The 19,412-nt window shown below is 44.4% G+C and overlaps 1 protein-coding gene across 6 annotated transcripts in view; it reads right to left on the reverse strand.

Moving 5' to 3' along the window:
- CAMK1D (calcium/calmodulin dependent protein kinase ID) overlaps positions 1-19,412 on the reverse strand; it is a 351,475-nt gene that overhangs the window by 47,190 nt on the left and 284,873 nt on the right. For all 6 annotated transcript variants that reach the window (XM_039519397.1, XM_039519401.1, XM_039519399.1 and 3 more), the window contains one exon: positions 14,127-14,253. In XM_039519397.1, coding sequence (XP_039375331.1) covers positions 14,127-14,253 — 127 coding nt within the window. The remainder of the gene's footprint in view (positions 1-14,126; positions 14,254-19,412) is intronic.

A 19,412-nucleotide genomic window follows, 5' to 3' on the forward strand; every position in this document is an offset into this window, starting at 1 on the left:
CACAAGTCGCCATCTAATTTGACCTCTTCTCATAACACAGGCCAAAGAACCTCACCCAATAATTTCTGCACCAAGTCCACAACTTCTGTTGCAGTGATAATATATCTTTTAGAACGATATCCAGTCTTGATGTAAAGACTACAAGTGATAGAGAATTCACCCATGCCCCTAGGTACTGCAGTGGTGCCTAAGAGCCACACAGTCATTGACTAAGCCCCATTGTGGTAGGCACTGTAGAAACACAGAACTAAGAGATGGTCCCTGCTCCAAAGTGCTCACAATCTAAATATCTTTCTTTATGTGCCTGTGAACTGCCTAATATAGTTTCAGATGCTATAAAATAATACTAAGCATGTCTGAGCGTCTCTGTTTGGATTAAAATGCCCAATCAAAAATGTTAAAGGCAAAAAATATCACACAGAGCTCTTCACTTCTGGGTCATCATGTTTCAAATCCAGCCAATGTCAGCCGTGACTGCTTTACTGCCATCTCAAGGTGGTTTGGTGGACAGCTGTGAAATGAGCTGGTGGTCTCAATTTGTAAGCAGACAAACGTATATAGCTCCAAAAGCACCGCTAGAAATGATGCCCACTGAGACTGCAGTTGGCAATCTCTGGAGAGACACTAAAGGAGTGAATAATCTAAGATCACGATCAACCTTTCCCCCCGTCTAAGTAGTCAAGATTAAGGCATGTGAAGGAAGCTAGCACTGCTTCTGTCCATTCTTCAGATAAACGGAACACTTGGCTTCCCAGTCCTGGCTATCCAGTGTCTTTCACAATTTCATTTTTTAAAAATCTAGAAAGAAAAATGGAAGGCTTGTTCTGAAAAGAGATTTTTAGAAAAGGAATCAGAAAAGTTGCTGGTTTCAGCCCTTCAAAGTGAGTGATCATACTCTCCACTCAACAGCTAAAAACATGCTAATAAGCTCCCCAAAAATGCAATAACTGAATGCTGAAGAATAGTAGCAGTTCATGTTCTTGAAAAGAGCCTAGCACATGAGATTTTAAGCTTGCCGAGTATGCTGCATGAAGTTAGTTGTTAGAGTGCTGACAGGACTCTACCAGCTCTCCCCGCTCATCTAAGGGCTGAATGTGGCCTTCATTTGCTCCCATAATTCTATCTCCTGCTGGCAGCTTTTGCCACCCCACAAGAACAAAGTATAATGCTATTTTTCCTGTAATACATGATTTCAGGTAAACTGACAGGAAATGGCACCTTTATACGTGTGGGACAGGCTGTGCTATAGCTACACCGGCGCCAATTTCCCTAAAGTTGGGGAAACAAAGGGGGGTTATGATACACTTCTGTACCCACAAAGATAATGGAGCAAATAATTAAGCAATCAATTTGCAAACATCTAGAAGAAGATAAGGTGATAAGTAACAGTCAGTATGGATTTGTCAAGAACAAATCATGTCAAACCAACCTAATAACTTTCTTTGACAAGGTAACAAGCCTTGTGTATAGGGGGGAAGTGGTAGATGTGGTATATCTTAACTTTAGTAAGGCTTTTGATATTCTCTCGCATATGACCTTCTCATAAACAAACTAGGGAAATACAACTTAGATGGAGCTACTATAAGGTGGGTGCATACTTGGTTGGAAAACCATTCCCAGAGAATAGTTATCAGTGGTTCACAGTCAAGCTGGAAGGGCATATTGAGTGGGGTCCTGCAGGGATCAGTTCTGGGTCCAGTTCTGCTCAATATCTTCATCAATGATTTAACTAGTGGCATAGAGAACACTTAAAGTTTGTGGACAATACCAAGCTGGTTGTAGGTGCTTTGGAGGATATGATTAAAATTCAAAATGGATCTGGACAAACCTGAAAAATGGTCTGAAGTAAACAGGATGAAATTCAATAAGGACAAATGCAAAGTACTCCACTTAGGAAGGAACAATAAGTTTAACACATACAAAATGGGAAATGACTGCTTAGGAAGAAGTACTGCAGAAAGGGATCTGGGGGTCATAGTTAAGGCTAGTCATGGAGATCACAGAAGTCATGGAGGTCATGGATTCCATGACTTCCAAAGACCTTCGTGACTTCAGCCAGCCCTGGCTGGGAGCTGCAGGGACCCCTGCCGCCGCTGGCAGCAGGTGGACCTCCCGCAGCTCCTGGCCACCATAGGTGGCAAGGGGGACCCCCGCTACTCCTGGCCGCCACAGGCAGCGGGGTGATCTCTGCAGCTCCTGCCACCACGGGTGGCTGGGGGGACCCCCACCACTCCCCGTCACTGCAGGCGGCAGGAGGGATCCCTGCAGCTCCCCACCACCGCGGGTGGCAGGAGGGATCCCCATAGTTCCCCACTGCCGTGGGTGGCAAGAGGGATCCCCGGAGCTCCCAGCCTTTGGAGTTTGGAGCCTACAGTGGAGGGGGACCCTGGAGCTCCCAGCCCACCCGCAGCTGCCCAGGCTTCTCATTTTATCATGGATATTTTTAGTAAAAGTTAGGGACAGGTCACAGGCTTCTGTGAACTTTTCATTATTGCCCGTGACGTATCTGTGACTTTTATTAAAAATATCTGTGACAAAATCTTAGCCTTAATCATAATGGATCACAAGCTAAATATGTGTGAACAGTGTAACACTATTGCAAAAAAGGCAAACATCATTCTGGGATGTATTAGCAGGAGCGTTGTAAGCAAGACACGAGAAGTAATTCTTCCATTCTACTCTGCACTGGAGTATTGTGTCCAGTTCTGGGCACCACATTTCAGGAAGGATGTGGACAAACTGGAGAGAGTCCAGAGAAGAGCAACAAAAATGATTAAAGATCAAGAAAACCTGACCTATGAGGGAAGATTGAAAAAACTGGGTTGCATTTGTCTGGAGAAGAGAAGAGTAAGAGGGGACATGATAACAGTTTTCAAGTACATAAAAGGTTGTTACAAGGAGGAGGGGGAAATTGTTCTCCTTAACCTGTGAGGACAAAACAAGAAGCAATGGGCTTAAATTGCAGCAAGGGAGGCTTAGGTTGGACATTAGGGAAAACTTCCTAACTGTCAGGGTGGTTAAGCACTGGAATAAATTGCCTAGGGAGGTTGTGGAATCTTCATCATTGGAGATGTTTAAGAGCAGGTTAGACAAACACCTGTCAGGGATGGTCTAGATAATACTTAGTCCTGCCATGAGTGCAGGGATTGGACTAGATGACCTCTTGAGGTCCCTTTCAGTCCTGCAGATTCTGTAATAGCCTACAAATATAGGAAAGGTGTGAACTTCAAGTGTGGAGAGGAAATATTTATCGTGATACACAGGAAGTGGTACAACAAAGATTTATGGGATAAGACTTAAAGGGAAAGCCTGCATTAACTATCAGGAAATACTGCCTGACAGTGAGATGTATTACGCTGTGGAATAAGTCTCCACAGCAAAGGGAATTGGCATAAACCTCAGTGCTTGGGACTTATAAAGCCACAAACAGTGGAAAGTCCGCTGTAAGCAATGAAACTGTATTGGCAGGCAGATGCGCTGGGTGGGTGTATTTAGAGTAAATACAGCCCTTAACATTGCAGCCATGAAGGGCCCCAATATAACAGATCTGGTATGGTTCTGCAGTACAAGGAAGGCGGCTGGATTCCAAGAGACGCCACAGAGGGCAGGGGAGGGCAGGGCATTGGTTGGCCTAGGGAGAGTCAGGGCTGGAGAACATCTCATGGCATGAATCCTCCTTTATAGCAGGGGTATGCAAGACTGCTTCAGCCACGACAACAAAGCAGGATGCACAGAGCAGCTCTGCAGCAGCTCCATAGGCTCGTGAGGGGAATGCCTCCTTCGTCCACCTGCCCATAGATCCCCCCAGCATCCAGGTCACCTGCTTAAGCTGGGTGCTGCCCCTTAGAGCGGCTTACAGAGCAGAACAGTATTTGTAAAGAATGATTGCAGTCTATGGTACAGGAAAGGTGGAAACTCCAAGTGGGGAGAGGAAATATTTACTGTGGTACACAGGGAGAGGTAGAACACATATTTAAGGGATGGTTCTTTCCTATCTGTTGTTACAAAGATAACTTTAAGTGGCCAAGCTGGAATTTACACAGCTTCAGCCATGATAACATACAAACAATCCCTATTTTCTGTACGTTAATGCAATTGGGGTGCCAGAACATTGCCCTGCAATTGGCTACAGTCTCCGAGGAAGGTCTGACAAATGCAGTACTCATGCTTTATTTTTGCTTTATTACTCATGTTACTGCCTAAACAATTCCTTGTGTTGTTACTTGCTTATAAGGATATTCCAAAAGACTTACTGTTATTTTCCACCCTTTGGCTCAAAGTGATACCAAGTAACTCAAAAGCAAACATGAAAATCTATTAATTACCTTTGTGCCTTGGCCTGGTGTCCTATCCAAGGCTATAATAAAATTACAGCTTTGACATGAGCTGAGATCTCTGCTGGATTTCTGGCAAGTCAGAAATATGGTGAAATGGCCTTTCAGGAATGCAAGACAAAGACCCAAAACGAAGGGGGGAAAAACAGATACCAAGGGTCCACTCCAACTCCCACTGAAGGAAATTTTCCATGGACTTCAGTAGGAGCTGGATTGGGCCCTAAAGCAGTAAGGTTACATTTAGGTGGGATTAATATATTAGAGAGGGTCTCATGGAATTATATTTCCATGATTCAGCATTCCTGATGTGTCTAATTTACAGATCTAAAAGGGGATAACACCAGATCTGTGTGGACCATGGTTCTGTAATGAGGCACAATTGAGAAGTATTGCCTGGGATAACACTCCATGCATCTGAAGAAGTGCGTTTTTTACCCACAAAAACTTATGCCCAAATAAATCTGTTAGTTTTTAAGGTGCCACCGGACTCCTTGTTGTTTTTGCCTGGGATAGTCTTTAAGGTCTTGAATAAAATGTTCAAAAGCACCTAAGTGTCTTACGAAAAGCACCTAAGTCCCATTTTCAAAGTGACTTAGGCATGTAGAAGCCTAAATATCATTGAAAATCAACAGGGCTTGGACTCTTAAGTCACTTTTGAAAACAGGACTTTGGTTTGACTAAGGTTTTCAAAGGGGACTAGTGATTTTGAGTGCCCCTACTGTTGGGTGCCCAACTTGAGCTGCCTTAAAGAGGCCTGATTTTCAGAAAGTGCAGAGCACCCATCTTCTCAAAAATCAGGCCCATTTAAGTTATCTCAAGCCAAAATTTCTAGTTACTTTTAAATATCTTTCTCTTAGGTTCCTAAGTAATTTAGGCTTAGTCTACACTACAGAGATAGGTCAGCGTAAGGCAGCTTATGTCGACCTAACTAGGTCAGTGTCTACACTACAGCCTTGCTCCCACTGATGTCAGTGCTCTATTACACTGACATAATAACTCCACCTCCACGAGAGGCATAAGGCTTATGTTGGTGTAGTGAGGGTGACACAGTGTCTGTGTAGACACTGCGTTCCTTACATCGGCTGTTGGATGTCTTACCAATTTCACAGCTCGGCTGACAGGGAAGTTGGCTCCCAGCTCCCCAGCTGGGCTGGTGCCAGGTCCTTCTCCAAGTTGGGCTGCCATCCAGGCTCCTGGCTGGGGTTGCCACCTGGGCTCCTTGCTGCCCTCCTCAGGGTCCCAGCTCCATGCTCCTCGCTGAGAGCCTGGATGCACCGAGGCTCCCGGCTGGGAGCCCAGCTGCCCCCCTCAGCTCTCGTTTCCCTTCTCGCTGCTGGGAGCTTGGCAGCTGACCAGACTCTGGGTCTGGATCTCCCTGCCAGAGGCGAGAAGCCCTGGGTGGCTGCCCTCCTGCTCCCAGCTGGGACTGGGGAGGTGAGACACTCGAGGCTCTCAGCTCCCCACAATGCCCCTCTTCAGCCAGTGGAAGTGCTCCTGGTGAGGACATGCACCACTGACAAAAGGAGGGTAGCGTAGACATCTCCCCCCGCAGTAATTACTGAGCTGGCCGCACATCAACCTAACATAGGTCAACTTAAGATTGTAGTGTAGACATGCCCTTTAGGTACTTTTGAAAATTTTACTCCTTGTCTGAACTAGGAGAAAAAGGTGTTTTTTAAAATCATGTTAATTAACCCCACTTGAAACACCACTCAGCAACTAGCATTTAAGACCTCTAAAACTGTCCTCACCTGGTGGGAGGAAAGTCAATGGGACTATTTACACATTGAAAATTAAGCATGTGCTTGAGCACTTTGCTGGATCGAGGACAGACTGCTCGGCATGTTGCAGGATTGAGCCCTAAATTCACTCACTGATGAAAAGGCAGTAGCTTGCCGGGGACAGAATAATGTAATTGTCATATGAAGAGACTGAAATGTGAGAAGCCTCCTTAAATAAGTAAAAATGTAAAATTATCTCTTGGGAAAACACCCTAATTGAGTTTAATCGGGTTAAATTATCCTAACAGTCACCTTTTTAACCGCAGAACCAATATCTCTGACAACCCTCCTGAAAGAATAAAACCTTCTCTGAACTGCTCATATTGATTTAATCTGTAGTGCTGGGATTTAAAAGCCTAGTTAATGTGCTAATGTACTACTGGTTTTAGGCATTAGACACTCACAGACCTTTTCCGATACAGTCTAACTCGATAAGTAATAATTTACTGTTTAGAAAGAAAACAGGGATATTTATCAAGAAGTTTAACTCTAATTACACATTTTGTTGGCTTAGCAAGTGACTGAACCAGGTAGATAGCAGTTCAGTGTATCACTTACCACCACTCTTTTGAAACAAAACTGAGTCTATGGGCTTCTCTACACTGGCACTTGACAACGCTGCAACTTTCTTGCTTAGGGTGTGTGAAAAAACACCCCCCTGAACGCTGAAAGTTTCAGCACTGTAACATGGCAGTGTAGACAGTACTACAGCGCTGGTAGCTACTCCCCTTGTGGAGGTGTTTTTTTTACAGCCCTGGGAGAGCGCTCTCCCAACCCCGGTGCTGCGACTACACAGCCGTGTTAAAAGTGCTGCCGCAGCAGCGCTTTAATGTTGCTAGTGAAGACGTGCCCTAAGTCTACACTGAAAACACTACAGCAGCACAGCTGCAGCGGAGAGGTTGCACTGGGGTCGTGCTTGAGTGTAGACATTCACTACAGTGCTGGGAGGGATTCTCCTGTCACTGTAGTTAATCCACCTCCCCAAGAGGTGGTAGCTACGTCAATGGAAGAATTCTTTTGTTGACCTAGCGCTGTCTACATTGGGGGTTAGGTCTGCTTAGCTATGTCACTCGGGGCGGGGGGGGGGGCCTCACAACCCTGAGAGATGTAGTTATGCCGACGTAAGTTTCCAGTGGAGACCAGCCCTAAACAAACTCCACTTTTGTCCCAGCCACTAGAGGGCTTGATCCTGTAAAGTGCAGAGTCCTTCTCTCACTAGTGTGGATAGAACTTGAGGGAATTCATCACTTTTTAGACTGGAAGCTGTTTGGGGAAGGAACTATCATTTACTAGTTAAAGTTCAGCTAAAGACTTTGGGGGGACCCTCGACCTGCTAACTTGTGTTAAAACTACAAACTGCCTTGTCTTCACTAGGATTTTACCTCGAGCTAAGAGCCCACCTTTGTTTCACTAGTGAAGACAAGGCCATAGTGTTTATACAGTGCCTCACACAATGGGGTCCCTATTGGGTTGGCTTCTGGGCGCTCCCACAATATAAGTGCTAAATAATAATAATGGATATTAATAACCTGACAGACCTGGGCCCTTATGCCTTTTGCCCGGAGGTATTCAGGCACGTGTTCCCAAGGGATTTAAGAATGAAGTGGCTGAACTAACAAACGTAGGTGATTTCTCCTTAAAATTAGCTACAATACCGAAGCACTGGGTGTTGTACCTGTCTTTAAAAAAGGCATGAGGGATGATCTTTGGAGCTATAGGCCACTGAGCCTTTACTGCAGCACCAGATGAACTAGCAGAAACAATAACTAAAAAGAGACAGTCATTCAACACCTAGATTAACATGATACGATAGGGACTACACTGGCATGCCTCCTGTGAAGGAAAACCTCGCCTCGTCAGTCTACTAAAATCTTTACTAGCCATGGTACTCTGACACCATGGCAGTGGGTGCAGTAGAAGAAGCTAATTAGAACAGTACTGTCATGGATCAGAAACTGGCAGAAAGATGGGAAGCAAAGAGTATGAATAAATTATTCATTTTCAGCGTGCTAAAAGGCTAACAGTTTTACAGCTCAGTGCATCAGGTGTTGGCAGAATTGATCCCTAAAACTGTTAACCTTTTGTCACTGACTTAAGTATTGTGGCTTCCGATATACACTGGTGTCAGATAGATCAGAACCAGGACTTAAAGCTGGCTATCTAATAACAATATCCCCTGTCTCTTGTACAGCTCTTTTAATCAGTGGATCTCAAAGCATTTTACAAAGAAAGTCACCACTATAATTACAGACAGAAAAACAGAGGTATGGGAAATTGAAGCAATTTGTCCCAGGTCATCCAGGAACAGAACCCAGGTCATCTGAATCCCAGTCCAACACACTATCCACTAGGTCACACCAGCACCCTTAAACCTTTATATAATAATTCAGTTTGTGTTTCAGGGAGGAAGGAAAGTTACATTTATGCAGGGCCATTAGGCTACTGCTGAAAATTTTGGTGATACTACAACCCAAGAAACCTGTTTGATGTAGATAAATTGCAGAGAAAATATGCAGATGATGTGCAATCAGGTATAGCACTAGCAGTGGCCTTGTGGCAGGCATAAGTGCAGTGACTGACAGCACAATTTCACTGCGCTTGGAGAGTGTTGTCTGGGCAACCAATGACGAAAAAGAGACAACATTGAAGAGGAGCTAGCTTCTACAGAAGAGGGAAAAAAACAGAACAAAACTCTAAATATGATGCAAATGCAAAGTTGTCTGGTCTTTAGGAATACTGCAAGTGTTGGCTCACACCACCTGAGTCAGTATCAACATAACCCAGTGTCTTGAAGCAGTGGGGTCTACAGCATGAACATATTCTGCTTTTGAATTGTAGAGAAGAAAAGAAAATGGGGGAAAATGAACATTTAAAAGGATAATAGCTGCTGTGAAGCAAAAACAAAATTAGAGAGGCAGACATGAAAATACAACTGTTAGAAAAGAATTATTCCCATAAGCTTATAAAGATAGATACACACTATGTTATCATCCAATGACGCCACACAACATTGTGGAGCTGGGAGTACGTGTGAATTTTAATAAATAATATCAACAACTTTTATAACTATAGCACTTTCTATTATTTCCAAGAGTTTTGCAACATTAATGAATGAATCTTCATGCCCTCCCACACCGTGCTGGTAGGTTTTATCCCCATTTTACAGACAGAACAACAGAGCAGTTTATGTGACTTTCCCAAAGACACACACAAAGTCTGTGGGGAAGTCAGGAATAGAATCCAAATCTCTGGACTCTCCATTCTGAGCTTTAACCATACAACTTTAATCCAAATGTAATGGAGGACATGGAAGTCATTCAGGTATCTGAGAGTTCAGCGAACCTGGGGAGCCATTTGTCTTAGCTGAAGTAATGATGTGAGCATGTAACTTTGTATGTGCCAAAGCCTTTACTTGAAATCTGCAGTACAAAGACTTGTGCACATAAAGCAGAGGGATCTGATCATATTTTAGGAGAAGAGGTTACTTAAGGAGTAAGATTCAGGTGCCAATGTACATGATTATAGTGAAAACTTGACAAAAAATGAACAGAGGTAGTGAGGCAAATAGTTCAATACAGAAAGAAAGATTGTGACTGGATCTCATAGACACAAGACCTCTACCGTCAAGAATCCAGCATCACCATCCTCCTAACAGAGGTCAGACAATCAAGCCATCATTTCAGTGATGAGCTGCCTTAATCTACCAGGAAGACCTAACACTGTGGTTAGAGTCCTGTCATCAGCAAGATAATGATGAATATGGAGTCACCTTTCTAGGAGTGGCAGGTCAGTATCCAGACAGTGAATAATCAGAACTCCCTAAGTGGCAGCACTTTTACTCATGTGATCAGAAGAACTTTATTTCCAGAATGTGTAAATGGCAACATGAAGAGGCCGCATGAGATTATTCTCTGCCAGATTGGAGTCAGACTTTCTCATGTTCAGCCACTCTTCAACAAACAGAATCTTAAAATTGATGTTTCTTACAGACTTATTGTTTTTGGCCAGTGGCCCATGGAGAACCTGCTGAAACATTTTAATTAAGAGAGCTGAGCAGCCTACATGAAGAATTATCGAATGTAGTTTTAGCTCTTACTCAATTCCTCTATCGAGCTTCAAAAACAAGGTCTCTGATTCAGCTTGATTAAATAAAGTAGAGTCCAGAATGTAACCTAGTGCAGGCTGTCTTATGTTTCACAAAGTAATAAGAGATATAAGGCCATGATTGCTGCAGAGTGATCAAGACAAAAGAAAAACTGTTTCTCTTTCCAAGGTTACCAAGATAAAATCAAGGGTATTTTGTGCAATATAGAGATAATGTGATTCCATGGATTTACACCAGGGATGAACCTGTCTCTCTGTGTCATAGGCTCTGCTGTGTTATATTCAGGTTTTTATACCATGCTTATCACTATGGGATCTGAGTGGTTTCTATTTCCTCCTAAATGTATGTAAATTCAGGTGACTTGGCAGTCACTAAGCAAAAATCGTAGTGCCCAAAGTCATTAAACTTCCCATGTGGGTTTCTCAACAATTAGAAACAATGCACACAGGAGAATGTTAGAAACACAGCTGGGCCATTCTTTCACCATTATTGCAACTTGCAGATTGAAAGGGAACAGCAATCTTGCTGTGTTGGAAATCAGCTCTTTAACTGAGTGATCACTAAAGAGTGTAATATTTTTATAGACTGAGCTCCAATTCTGACCTTAAAATCTATGAGAGCAGCCAGCTAGGGTTCTGACATGGTGTAAATCCGCCCGATGGTATTTTTGCTCCTGGCTGCAATTGTAGTCCTAGGCCAGAGAGAGAGCGTTTCCACATTCTTCTTTTCAAACATGTCAGCGTGGTTGCAATGTTTACGCGGGGTGTGTGTGTGGGGGTGTTCCTATACTGCTTCAGTGGGCATCCCTGCGTGGGTGACCATCTCCGCCTCAGCCCTCCAGGGCCCAGTTTGCTCCCGACAATATTGCCACCAAAATTCTGAAGGGAAACTGACCTCCTGTTCTTGCCAGTGAACGAGGAGATCATGAGGGTCAGCCAGGAGATGCCGTGAATGAGAGGGAAATGGGGGGATTGAATTTCACCAAATTGCAATATTTCTCAGTGCCCCTGGATAATGGCTTCCAGGGGGACTGTCCAGACTTGATCATAAGACCTGAAGACAGAGGGGAGCCTTCAATACTTTCTATTAGGTCCAGAGTGGTCTTGTGTCACAAAGTAATCTGCAAAGCCCTGGCTACCCCTGTATCTATGAAATCGTTGGCTGCTCCTGAATTGATGAGGGCTCATTGGATGGACATCTGTTTGGGCTCTCCAAGGATGTGTAGTTGGATGGACACCTGCAAGTGGGAAGCCCTTGGATGGAGCTTGGTGAGTGTTCCAGTCAGGACTGAGGTGCAGAGAAATTCTTATCTCACAGACCCTAGGCTGGTTCTCCTTACTGAACCTAAGGCGACTCGTTTCCCAGATTCCTAGGAGCTCAGATGGGACAGGCAGAAATGGTGTGGCCAGGTTTGCTACAACAGATGCATATGTGGTGCCATTGGCATAGTTCCTTTTCTTCGGGTGGTCAATGAGCCAGATCCACCTTCATCAGTTCAGTGGGTGAAACAGGTACCGAGGTAATGGTAAGTGGATGGGGAGGTGGTGGGCGGGGGCTGCACAGACCCTCCCTTTTCCTCTCTCCATTCCCATAACTGATTATTTATGCAGAGGATGAGGTTGATGAAGGCATCCAGACTTGTGAGCATCTCCACGTGGGTCACTTCATCTTTGATCTCCTCCCTCAGACCCCACCAGAGTTGGTACAGCTCCACCGCCTCATACCACTCTGCGTCTGCAATGAGATGGCAGAAGTATGCTGCATAGGAAGCCACAGTACCCTGTCCCTGTGGAGTTTCTTTAGAGTGGCCTCAGCCAAATGGTCATGATGCAGACCATCCAAGATTGCTGATATTGATTGGAGAAAGGTGTTCCAATTTGGCAGGACTGGGCTGTTACTCTCCAGCAAGGGGGAGGCCCAGTCCAGAGCCTCCCCCTTCAGCAGACTGATTACGACAGAGGCATAGGTCTGGGGACACAACAGGAACAGAAGATGGCACTGGTTCATGAAGCCCCAGAACGGCTGGCGACTCCCACTGGATTGTTCTGGTAAAGGCATTGCGAACCGCTGTTCAAGGCAGGGCACTGTGGTCTGTGTCTGAAGCGAAGTGTTTTCTATGTGAAGCTGGCTTACTTGATCCCACAGCAGCCCACTCTCTGAGGCAGTTGCAGAACTTGGGCCTGCAGTGCTCGGTTCTCCGCCTGGAGGCAGGCAGCCCATTTGGGCAAGCCCAGTGCCTCTGGAGGCAGCAGTTGAGTTGCTAGTTCCATACTTCTTGTACTGGGCCCACCCCCCTTGGGCATAGGTGTGCAGGGGATGCTGCAGCACCCCCAGGTTTTACATGGGGCTCTGCTGCTGGTCCCGCTCCCAGGGTCCCGGCTGCTGAACATGCGCCCGGGGCTCTGGCTGCTGATCACACTCCAGGTCCCAGCTGCTGCTCCCCCCCAAGGTCCCAGCTGCCTTCCCGTGCCTGAGGTTCCACTGTCAGCCCTGCACCCAGGGTCCTGGCTGCCAGCCCCATTCCTGCCCCCACCTATGGCCCTAGCCTCGGCCCCCTTAGCCCTGTCCAGGTCCCTGCTGCCCAGGGAAACACAGCCCTGCTCCCGGCCCCGGCTCGGGGGAAGGAGGGAGCACGGACAGGGGTAAGGGGGCTGGCTTCCAGCATCCCCACTATTAAAAATGCTCCAGTGCCACTGCCCTTGGGGATGACTGTATGGTCTGTACAAACCGTTGGGGCTGGGATGTAGGCAGCTGGGCCTAGTTTTAGTGGATGAGTTGGGTCCTTGCACCAGCCAGAGTTCAGAACTAGAAGGTCAGAAACTGAGAGTCAGATACCAAAAGTCAGGCCGAGTCAAGAAACCAGGAGGTCAGGGTCAGGTCGGAAAATCCAGACTCATTTGACCATACACACAAAACTGTCTGTCAGCACAGGTACAAAGAACACCTACTTCTGGCTACTGAAAACCTTAAAGTTTAGATCCTTCCTAGGTAGAAACACTAGGCCAAAGGTATCCCTGGCACAGGTGCCATTATTTCAATGTAATAAAGGAATTACACTAAAGATGAATTTTACACTGTAACCTGTTATAGTATCGCAGTATTGGAACAGCTACTGCCATTTTGCATGCTCCTCTGAAATATGATGTTTGCCTTTTAAATAAAGTCTCTTAAAAAGGTATCCTGCAAAGATATTTTCCAGTATTTGTTTAATTATTCTTTTTAAACTATGCTGGTAAAAGGGAGGGAATGTAATCTGATCAGCAGTGCAACACAGCATCTTGATACATTAACATCTTAGACTGGACAAAGCATCAGAGCGTATAAAAGGGAAACAATCTGAGGACTGGACTACGTATAGGGTTTTTCCATCTCTATGAAATTTCTATGAGTCTATAACTCAGTGTGGCTGGACAAGAGGTTTATTTGAGACTTCAAAATAAATGCAGCTCATCCATTTTACTTACTAATACTTCTCTTGGAAGGAATTTGTGAAATGTGATCCTTTATCATTAAAAACAAAATGATACCTCCGTTAAAGTGTCTCAGTTTCATATGTGATTGAAAAAATAAATGGATTAGAAGGATATCATTCAAATGCTCCCAATTCAACAGCAGGCACTGTGTTCAAGACAGCTCACCCTTTGAAGGAATACAATTATAGAGCTTAATCCCACAACCCAAGTTGACCACAGAAATAAATGGCAGGATCGGGACACAATAGATGAAAAAGACCAAAGAAAGAGAAGCATTAACTTCAGAAAACTAGCTAACGCCCTCAAAATCTTTCACCTACTATACACAGTCACCAGAGAACAAAGAGCATTCTCATATATTACCACCATTTTCACTTATGCTTCTTTAATATACCTCAGAATAACTGATGGTAATTATGACCCAACCACTTACCAACATATCCTGGGGTTCCACATGCTGTGGACATGACGTCTCCTTTATCCTCCATCTTTGACAATCCGAAGTCACTGATCATGATTTTGGATTCTTCATCCTGGCTGTAGTACAGCAGGTTCTCAGGCTAGGAAGACGTTTGAGACAAACAGTTATGAATATATGAGTCCAGTAAAGAACAAGGTGACACTTTACATTTTTGAAGCGGAGGGGGGAAGGGGGAGGATTCCCCAGAACCCTCAACCAATTCCCCATAATAATAATTCTTCAGAGGCAATACCAGCCAACCTAGTCTCGTGACTGAGAAGGATTCTACAGGGAACCAATCAGTGCCACTGTTAAGGCAACTAGCCAGAGGCCCTCCTCTTCAGATGTTGCATGTACCATCTCTGTTGCATGTAACATCTCTGAAGCCATTCCTTTTCTTTGACAACCCAAGCAGGAACCATGGCTCCTTCTTTCTCCTGACCAGAGACATAAGGGGATTGACCTATATACAAACAAAGACAGTCTCTTCAATCTATGGTGATAAAACAGAAGAGTATCAGAGGGGTAGCCGTGTTAGTCTGGATCTGTAAAAGCAGCAAAGAATCCTATGGCACCTTATAGACTAACAGACGTTTTGCAGCATGAGCTTTCGTGGGTGAATACCCACTTCGTCGGATGCAAGTGACTTGCATCCGACGAAGTGGGTATTCACCCACGAAAGCTCATGCTGCAAAACGTCTGTTAGTCTATAAGGTGCCACAGGATTCTTTGCTGCTAAAACAGAAGAGTTCGCTTATATGCAAGTATAAATGGTAAGTACTATGCAGAACATTCAAAACATTTTACATAGATGCAGTATGGGGTTAAATTGTAGTTTAAAAAAACTCATTAGTGTTAGAGAATTTTTATATATATCCTGCAGGAAATAAACCATGATAAAAGAGTAAATGCCATTACAGTTAATAGAGTTATACCAACATTGATTTGGCTCCAGTTATTTAGAAAAAATACTGCACTACTGAGAATAATGAACTAGGAGCCAGGTAGAAACCATGGGTCTCTTCACTGAGCTCCATGGAGTTGTGCTGATATTAATCTGGTTTGAGATCAGAATCATGCCCCAGACACCGATGTGCTACATTGTTGCTAACCCAAAATGTTCAATACATCTGCTTTTAATAATTTGTTATGTTATTAACAAACAAACAAACAAACAATACAGGTCTTACTAAGTACAGTGTACTTCTGGGAAGTGTAATTTGAGGTTTTACCTCCCAGGGTGATTCCATTGCTAAGGGTTTGAGCCTGCAAGGTGCTTAGGATCCTCTGTGAACTCCCAGTGAAGCTGTGGAAGCAGTGGACAATCCACACCTTGGAGGGCCAGGCCTTAAACTTGTTACATTTTTACAGCACGAGATGACCAGCTTTGTGATATAGTATTGGAACAGTTTCTGCCAAGAAACTGGTACAAATACCTACCACAATTTAACACATTTCTTCTATAAACCCAATATGCGCTCCAGCTGTGGATTTCCAGGAAATAATATATGAGATGAATACATGAATGGACAGCACACATGCTTGATATGTAAGCAACAGGTAGCTGTCATAAAAGAATACAGCATTCAAAGACACTATGAAGCAAACCAGGATGAGAAATATGATAAGTAAACAAGATAATTATGTGAAGATAAATACTCCAAATTAGCACAGTTGTTAAAAATGCAGCCACTAGTGTTTACTAATGCTTATCATGTAAGTAATTCTGCTGGTAAGGCAAGCTATGTGATTGCCCATGAAATAGCTGTCTCATCAAAACCATTTTCCGAGGGAGAATTTTTGAGGAACTTCATGCTGCAAGCTTCAGAAGTACTGTGTCCAGATAAGTGGGAAGCTTTTGCAAATATCAGCCTCTCAGGAAACAAAATTGCTGAGAGAATCAAGTTAGCTGAGAATCTGAACAGTCAACTGCAGGACAAAGCAAAGTCTTTTGCTACTTTTTCAACAGCAATTGATGAAAAAACAGATGTAAACGACACATCTCAACTAGCAGTGTTAATTCATGAAGAACATGTGTGTAGCAGAGGAGCTTGTAGAATTGTAGACACAACAGCAGCAAATTATCTCTTTATCAACTTGGTGGAAGCTCTAAACAAATTGGATGTGGACTGCAGGGGCGGCTCTAGGAATTTGGCCGCCCCAAGCAGTCATGCCTGTGGGAGGTGCACCGGAGCCGCGGGACCAGCGAACCTCCCGCAGGCATGACTGCGGAGGGTCTGCTGGTCCCGCGGCTCCAGTGAACTTCCCACAGCTGCGGAGGGTTTGCTGGTCCCGCGGCTCCGGTGGAGCATCCGCAGGCATGCCTGCGAGAGGTCCACCCGAGCCGCGGGACCAGCGAATCGTCCGCAGTCATGCCTGCGGGAGGTCCACTGGCGCCGCGGCTCCGGTGGACCTCCCGCAGGCATGACTGCGGAAGGTCCGCCGGACCCGCCTGCCACCCTGCCGGCAAAATGCCACCCCAAGCGCGCGCTTGGCGCGCTGGGGTCTGGAGCCGGCCCTGGTGGACTGGACAAGAGCTCTGAGTCTGGCCACAAACAGGGCATCCTCGATGGTAGGTAAGAAAGCCGGAGTTGCAACAAAATTGAAGACAAAATTGCAAACTATCAACCACAACCAACAGTTTAGCAGTTTTCATTGTATTTTACATTAAGAAGCTTTCTGTAGTAAAATTTTGGAAATAAATCACGTGATGAATGTGGCTGTTAAAAATGTAAATTTTATTCGAGCTCGAGGGCACTAATCAGTTCAGCCTGCTGTTGGAAGAATGTGACATTCATCGCGGACTGCCATATCAAACTGTAGTTCAGTGGCTAAATTGGGGAGTTGTATTGAAGCACCTTAAGAACATAAGAACGGCCATACTGGGTCGGATCAAAGGTCCATCTAGCCCAGTATCCTGTCTTGCGACAGTGGCCAATGCCAGTTGCCCCAGAGGGAATGACCAGAACAGTTAAGACATCAAGTGATCCATCCCTTATTGCCCATTCCCAGCTTCTGGCAAAGAGAGGCTAGGGACACTATCCCTGCCCACTCTTTCTAATAGCCATTGATGGACCTATCCTCCATGAACTTATCTAGTTCATTTTTGAAACCTGTTATAGTCTTGGCCTTCACAATATCCTCTGGCAAAGAGTTCCACAGGTTGACTGTGCGTTGTGTGAAGAAATACTTCCTTTTGTTTGTTTTAAACCTGCTGCCTATTAATTTCATTTGGTGACCGCTAGTTCTTGTGTTATGAGAAGGAATAAACAACACTCCCTTATTTACTTTCTCCACACCAGTCATGATTTTATAGACCTCTATCATCTCCCCGCTTAGTCATCTCTTTTCCAAGCTGAAAAGTTCCAGTCTTATTAATTTAATCTCTCCTCATATGGAAGTTGTTCCATGCCCCTTGTAATTTTTGTTGACCTTTTTGAATTGCATTGTGAGATCCACCTTTTCATGGATCAGAAAGGAAAAGCCATCACTGAATTACAGGACAATGAATGGCTTCAAGACCTTGCTTTCATGGTGGATATTACAGAGCACTCGAACTCGCTCAACACAAGAACGCAGGAGGGCAACCAAGTAGCAATAGAATCCTATGACAACATTCATGCCTTTGAAACTGAGCTTCAGCTGTGGGAGAAGGAACTTTGCCAGAGTAACTTAGCACACTTACCTGCCTTGAAATCACTATGGGACACTGTTAGGACTCACTGTGATGACATCATGGGCAAAACTGCTGAACCGAGAAAGGAATTTCAAGAATGATTCTCTGACTTCAAGAACCATGAGGAAGAGTTTGCAATTTTCAGCACAACCTTTTCTGTTAGTGTGCTAGATGTACTAGAGGAGCTCCAACTGGGACTTCATGAAGTGTAGTGTGACACTGCTGAAGGGCAAATTTTCCAATATTGGTGTTTTCAAGTTTACCAATATCTGGATCAAATTATTCCAGACTGAAGTCCTTTGCATCAAGAATTCTTTCCATGTTTGGGAGCATATGTGTGTGTGTGTGAACAAGTATTCTCCATCATAAATATCAACAAATCTAAGCTACTTTCTGAACTAAGCGACACACACCTGAACTCGATACTCAAGATAGCTTGAACTAGTGCATCAACATTTGGAGCAAATGACTGGGCTGAGGCTAAGAGGTACCAGGTATTGGGGGAGCAGCACTAGCAATCACTAAAATCTAAAATAAATGTAATTACCAACATGGGTTCTCTTTATCTATTTCTATTTTAATAACTTTTGCTGAATGTGGCCCATGCCAAGTGGCAGAGTATCGGATCAGGCCCGCCATATGAAATGCATTTGACAACCTTGCATCACATACGCTAGTTTTACATTGGTATCTGGCTGTGTGGGAATTACCCCTGATTTACCTCGGTGCAAGGGAGATCAGAACCAGGCTCATGTCTCTAGCCCCACACTTGGGTCCCAAACTGTGCCAGTTTGGCTCACCTTGCTGCTTTCTTTGTCTCCTATTACCATAAATGACACTTTCTGTATCCTCTTGCTACCCCCACCTCTCCCACGCTCAGAGCATCCTCCCTAACCTTGCACATTAGAATGGCTGAGACATTTTTGACAACAGCAAAAGCACGATGAAAAACAAATGAAATTTCATATATATTTTCATGAAGTTTTCCTCATTTTCCAACCACCCTTACAAGCACCCCCAATTCCCTTTCTTCACCTCCATCCTTACTCCTTTCACTACCCCTTCCATCGCAGAGCTCCGTCCTCACTCTCTTTCCTGTCTTAGAAGCTGACTGAAATTTTCCTGAATTTCAAAATACTGCTGACATTTCAAAATTCAAAAAATCCCACCTCTCTCCCCAAAGTCCTGCTTTTCAATCAGTGAGAGAGGGGATACAATAGTTTTTCAATCAGTGAGAGAGGGGGTACAATAGTTTGAATTCCACACATTTTAATTTCTAAAATCTTCAATATTAAAAAAAACTAACAGGAAAAAATTGAAAACATTTTCATGATTTTTTTTCTAACCAGTTTTACTCCTGATTGAATTCCAATCTCAGGGCTTGTCTTCACTGTGGGCTAAATCGGCGCTGTTGAAATTGATGCAGTGGCGTCGATTTAGCAGGTCTAGTGAAGATGCAATAGGTTAATGGAAGAGCACTCTCCCATCAACTTAATTACTCCACTTCAACGAGAAGCGGAAGCTATGTCGGCAGGAGAGCATCCCCAGACGACATAACGTGGTATAGACGCTCGCATTCTGCC

This window comes from Mauremys reevesii, linkage group 1 (genome assembly GCF_016161935.1).
Source record: "Mauremys reevesii isolate NIE-2019 linkage group 1, ASM1616193v1, whole genome shotgun sequence".
NCBI classification, from domain to species: Eukaryota; Metazoa; Chordata; order Testudines; family Geoemydidae; genus Mauremys; species Mauremys reevesii.